This window comes from Chamaea fasciata, unplaced genomic scaffold (genome assembly GCF_029207755.1).
Source record: "Chamaea fasciata isolate MVZ Bird 193981 ecotype frontalis unplaced genomic scaffold, bChaFas1.0.hap1 SCAF_2, whole genome shotgun sequence".
NCBI lineage: Eukaryota > Metazoa > Chordata > Aves > Passeriformes > Sylviidae > Chamaea > Chamaea fasciata.
Genome location: NW_027094087.1, coordinates 56,845,568 through 56,850,582, shown reverse-complemented (window position 1 = coordinate 56,850,582; position 5,015 = coordinate 56,845,568). Strand labels below are relative to the sequence as shown.

At 56.6% G+C, this 5,015-nt stretch overlaps 1 protein-coding gene across 1 annotated transcript; it reads left to right on the top strand.

Annotated features, from left to right (window-relative positions):
• The first annotated feature begins 240 nt into the window (after window positions 1-240).
• On the top strand, window positions 241-4,562 carry PCDH8 (protocadherin 8). Its single transcript, XM_066177454.1, has 3 exons — window positions 241-2,729; window positions 2,868-3,078; window positions 3,544-4,562. The coding sequence occupies exons 1-3, from the start codon at window positions 318-320 to the stop codon at window positions 3,915-3,917; spliced, it is 2,997 nt and encodes a 998-aa protein (XP_066033551.1). The 5' UTR covers window positions 241-317; the 3' UTR covers window positions 3,918-4,562.
• Window positions 4,563-5,015: the final 453 nt, after the last annotated feature.

Genomic DNA, 5,015 nt, shown 5'->3' with positions numbered 1-5,015 from the left:
AGGGGGGGGGGAGGGGGAAGAAAGGGGAAAAAAGAGAAGAAAACCGCCAGACCCCGCAGAGTTAAAGAAAACAAAGGCGAGCGCCCCGCGACCCCGCTCCCGGCCCGGCCTGGGGAGCGCCGGGGGCCGCCCGCCGCCCGCGCCGCGCCGCCTCCCATTGGCTGCACCGCCCGCTCATTTGCATAGCGCCGTCTATGAAAGGCGGCGCGGCGGCGCGGGAGCCGCAGACGACGGTGGAGGTGTCGCTGCAGGTCCCGCCCGGCCCCGCGCACATCCCGCCCGCACCGCGCCGTCGGGCTGAGCCCCGCGCCGCTGCCATGAGCCCCCTGCAGCTGCTGGCCGCCGCCTGCCTGCTGGCCCTGTCCCGCTGCAAGACGGTGAGGTATCGCACCGACGAGGAGGGCGCGCCGGGCACGGTGATCGGTACACTGGCCGACGAGATGCCGGTGAAGGCGCCGGGGGAGATGAGCTTTCGCCTGATGCGGCAGTTCAGCAACAGTTCGCTGGTGCGGGTGCGGGAGGAGGACGGGCAGCTGAGCATCGGTGAAGCGGGGCTGGACCGGGAGCGGCTGTGCGGCCAAGCCCCCCAGTGTGTCCTGGCCTTCGACGTGGTGAGCTGCTGGCGGGAGCGCTACCGCCTGGTGCACGTGGAGCTGGAGGTGCGTGACATCAATGACAATGCACCGCGCTTCCCCCATGCCCAGATGGCACTCGAGGTGTCGGAGAGTGCTGCACCTGGCACTCGCCTCCCACTGGAGGTGGCTGTGGATGAGGATGTGGGCTCCAATTCCATCCAGAGCTTCCAGGTCTCCCTCAACAGCCACTTCGGTGTGGAGGCACAGACACGGGCAGACGGGGCACGCTGTGCCGACCTGGTGCTGCTCCAGGAACTGGACCGTGAGCGCCAGCCCTCCTACACCCTGGAGCTGGTGGCCAAGGATGGTGGCAGTCCAGCACGCTCAGGCACAGCCACCGTGCATGTCCGCGTCCTCGACGCCAATGACAATAGTCCAACCTTTGCCCAGAGCTCAGTCACAGTGGAGTTGCCTGAGGATGCACCGCCTGGCTCCTTGCTGCTCGATCTGGATGCTGCTGACCCTGATGAAGGCCCCAATGGGGAGGTGGTCTATGCCTTCAGCAGCCAGGTGCCCCCTGAGGCACGGCGGCTCTTCCGCCTCGACCCGCGCTCAGGCCACCTCACCCTGGAGGCTGCCGTGGACTACGAGCGCACCCGCACCTACGAGCTGGACGTGCGTGCTCAGGACCGCGGTGCCAGCCCCCGTGCTGCCACCTGCACTGTCGTTGTGCGCCTCACCGACGTCAACGACAATGCTCCGCGCATCAGCATCAGTGCCCTCCGTGGCGCTGCCAGCGCTGCCGGTGTGGCCTACGTCAGTGAGGCGGCAGCCAGTGAGAGCTTCGTGGCCCTCGTCAGCGCCACAGACCGCGACTCGGGCACCAACGGGCAGGTGCGCTGCAGCCTCCGTGGCCACGACCACTTCGCCCTGCAGCGAGCCTATGAGGACAGCTACATGATCGTCACCACAGCGGCACTGGACCGCGAGCGCATCCCTGAGTACAACCTCACTGTGGTGGCCGAGGACCTAGGCTCGCCGCCCTTCAAGACTGTCCGCCAGTACACAGTGCGGGTGAGCGATGAGAATGACAACGCACCGCTCTTTGCCAAGCCCCTCTACGAGGTGGCTGTGCCAGAGAACAACCCCCCAGGCGCCTATATCACCACAGTGGTGGCTCGTGACCCTGATCTTGGCCACAATGGTAAGGTCACCTACCGGCTCCTGGAGACGCAGGTCATGGGGGCCCCCATCTCCACCTACGTCTCGGTGGACCCCGCCACCGGGGCCATCTATGCCCTCAGGACATTCAACTATGAGATCCTCAAGCAGTTGGACCTGAGGATCCAGGCCACTGATGGTGGCTCCCCGCAGCTCTCCAGCAGCACTGTTGTCAAAGTGAGAATGGTGGACCAGAACGACAACCCTCCCGTCATCATCCACCCAGTGCTCACCAATGGGACTGTGGAAATCGGTGTGTCCAGCAAGACCTCCCGTGACTCCCTGGTGGCCCAAATCAAAGCTCGAGATGCAGATGATGGGGCCAATGCCGAGCTCACCTTTGCCTTCCTGGAAGAGTCCCAGCAGGACCTTTTCACCATCAACCCAAGTACTGGGGACATTGTGCTGAGGGGTGACCTCTCTGAAGAGCTGGGACAGCTATTCAAGGTCGTCCTCACTGTGACAGACAATGGCAGACCTCCCCTGGCCACAACTGCCACAGTCAACTTTCTGGTGACTGCCACTGCTCCATCCAGTATCCAAGACATAGCCAAGCCCAGCTCCTGGGAAGGAAAGGCTTTGCAGTGGGACATCCCTCTGATTGTGATCATTGTCCTGGCAGGCAGCTGCACCCTCCTCCTGGTGGCTATAATCACCATCGCCACCACCTGCAACAGGCGCAAGAAGGGGAACAACATCAAAAACAACACTGCCTTGAAGGACCAAATAGACATCTCCCACCTGGAGAAAGGCCATCAGGAGGAGGGCAGCCAGAGGGGGAACATGTTTGAGGTACGAACCTTTCCCAGCAAAACCTCTTTCACCAGCCCTGACCCCTCCCCAGCTGCTGAAGAGATCTCCACCACTGAGAGCGGCAGTGACAGCACTTGCCTCTACGAGGGTCAGAAGAGGCTGAGGGGACAGAGTGGGGAGGTAAGGTCCCACCACAGGGAAGTGGGGCAAAGGGTGGTGGGTGTCTTGGGGGATGTGAATTGCAGAGGTGCAGTTAATGTTGGTTTACCTTTCACCACTTCCCTCTCTCATGTCTCCTTTGGTTTTCCTCCCCACCAGCAGGGTTTTACTGCCACTCCGAGCTACAACAAAGAGCCTGCTCCCCCTGTGGCCATTTGGAAGGGACACTCCTTCAACACCATCTCTGGCCGGGAGGCAGAGAAGTTCAGTGGCAAAGACAGCGGCAAAGGCGACAGTGATTTTAATGACAGTGACTCGGATATCAGCGGAGATGCCCTGAAGAAAGATCTCATCACACACATGCAGAACGGTAAGGGCTCTGCCCCTGCTCCCCACTGGACCTCAGACAGGAAGATGGGTGGATGGGGAGGTGGAAGAAGGGAACCATCCGTGGGGGACAGTGATCAGGTGGGGCAGCTGGGAGGGGAAGCCAGACACTGCATGGCACAAACTGCCCATCTCCTTGTAGGAGGCTGTTAGATGTTGGTTCCTCTCTGCGCAGAGAGCCCAGCACAAATTAGCATATGCTGGAAGTGCTGTTGGATTGGATTTTCTTCCCAAAAAAAGGTTCCCTTAAAGTTAGAATTGTGAGGAATGTCCCTAAGAAAACATTACCTAACCAAACATGGGGTTTTGTTGTGCTATAAAGCATCGCCTCCCCACTCCTCCCGTCAGTGCAGTGAATCATCCTGTGACTGGTATCTCTGAGGATTGTGAACGGTGTGGATTTATTCCTGCGGTAACAACAGGTTTCTCCTCCCCTGTCTTTCTCTAGGTCTGTGGGCATGCACTGCTGAATGCAAGATCCTGGGGCACTCCGACCGCTGCTGGAGCCCCTCCTGTGGCCGAGCCAACCCTCACCCCTCTCCACATCCTTCAGCACCCCTCTCCACCTTCTGCAAGAGCACGTCCTTGCCCAGAGATCCCCTTCGCAGGGACAACTTTTATCAAGCCCAGCTGCCCAAAACAGTCGGGCTTCAGAGCGTCTATGAGAAGGTGCTGCACAGGGACTTTGACCGGACGATCACGCTCCTCTCCCCGCCGCGCCCCGCACGGCTCCCCGACCTTCAGGAGATCGGAGTGCCCATTTTCCCGGCCCCCTCAACCAGATACCTCGGCCCCCAGCCCGAGACAACTGAGAAGGCATAGCCCAGCGTGCTCCCCCTCAAGTGCACCCCTCCCTGCGCACATAACTAGGTCACTCCCGAGAGCCTTTAAGTTATTGACCAGATCCAGTGTCGTATGTGTAAATATGCAAGATGTGCCTTAAAAATGAAGTCGTTTGGGAAAGATTTCCAATCAGATCAGTACTGTTTGATATTTGCAAACAAGAAAAAATTGTTTGTAGGTAATGTAATTTTTATGAAATGTGCAGTATTTAAATTTCATGTTTTCTACATTGGGGTTTTTTCTTTTGCTTTTGGTTTACCCATGGCCTGCCATTTTTTGTAGTGTTTTTAACCTGTACATTGTGTAATGTAATGTTTGTACATAATGAAAATGTTATATTTTTATATAATAAATACTTAAAAAATGGGAATTCTTGCCAAAGGAGCTGTCTGAAAGACACAGTAATAACAATTAATAATATCCTGAATATGTAGAATCTTGTAAGGGAAATTCCTCTTCCACGGTATAATAATAACCTAAGCAACCCAGTGTACTGAGAAGTTTGCCTTGCCAAATGTGACTTGTATTTCTTGAGTCTGTGGTCAACTTAAGTGTTATTTAATTGCCTTTGGTTCCTGTAATCTGTATCACTGATAAACACTAATAAAGGTTTTGTGGTGTTCAGAGGGTTCTGTTTGTGGATTTCATGCTTCAGAGCATAGAGGTCTTCACAGGTCAACAAAAGTATTTTGTGCTGGGAAATGCAGTGGGAAGGAGCTACTTTTAGCTTTGCCCATCGTTGGTCTGTGGCAATACCTCTGGAGGTTTAGCTCTAAAGCTTTTAATGCTGGGTGGGAAGGAGGCTGGGGTGACAGAGCCAGCCTTTGCTTGTCACTGCCTGGTCTGAGCTCTTCCAGCTCAGTCCTTCACAGGCAGGGAGTGGTGTCATTTTAGCGAAGCAAATGAAATTCCGTTCATCAGTGGAAACGTTCATGCTGTGCCGATGTCTTTGCATCAGCAGCCACCCGAGCACTTCTCTTCTGGCTGAGACATTGAGTCAGGGCTCTATGCTGTGTGCTGGAATGCTTACCCCTTGTTCAAGCAGGACAGTAGCTGAAGGACAGTAGCTTGTGTTTG

Coding starts and splice junctions, on each gene's coding strand:
- PCDH8 (XM_066177454.1), top strand. CDS start 318: ATGAGCCCCCTGCAGCTGCTGGCCGCCGCCTGCCTGCTGGCCCTGTCC. Junction 2,730..2,867: donor TGAGGGGACAGAGTGGGGAG/GTAAGGTCCCAC, acceptor CCTCCCCACCAG/CAGGGTTTTACTGCCACTCC. Junction 3,079..3,543: donor CATCACACACATGCAGAACG/GTAAGGGCTCTG, acceptor GTCTTTCTCTAG/GTCTGTGGGCATGCACTGCT.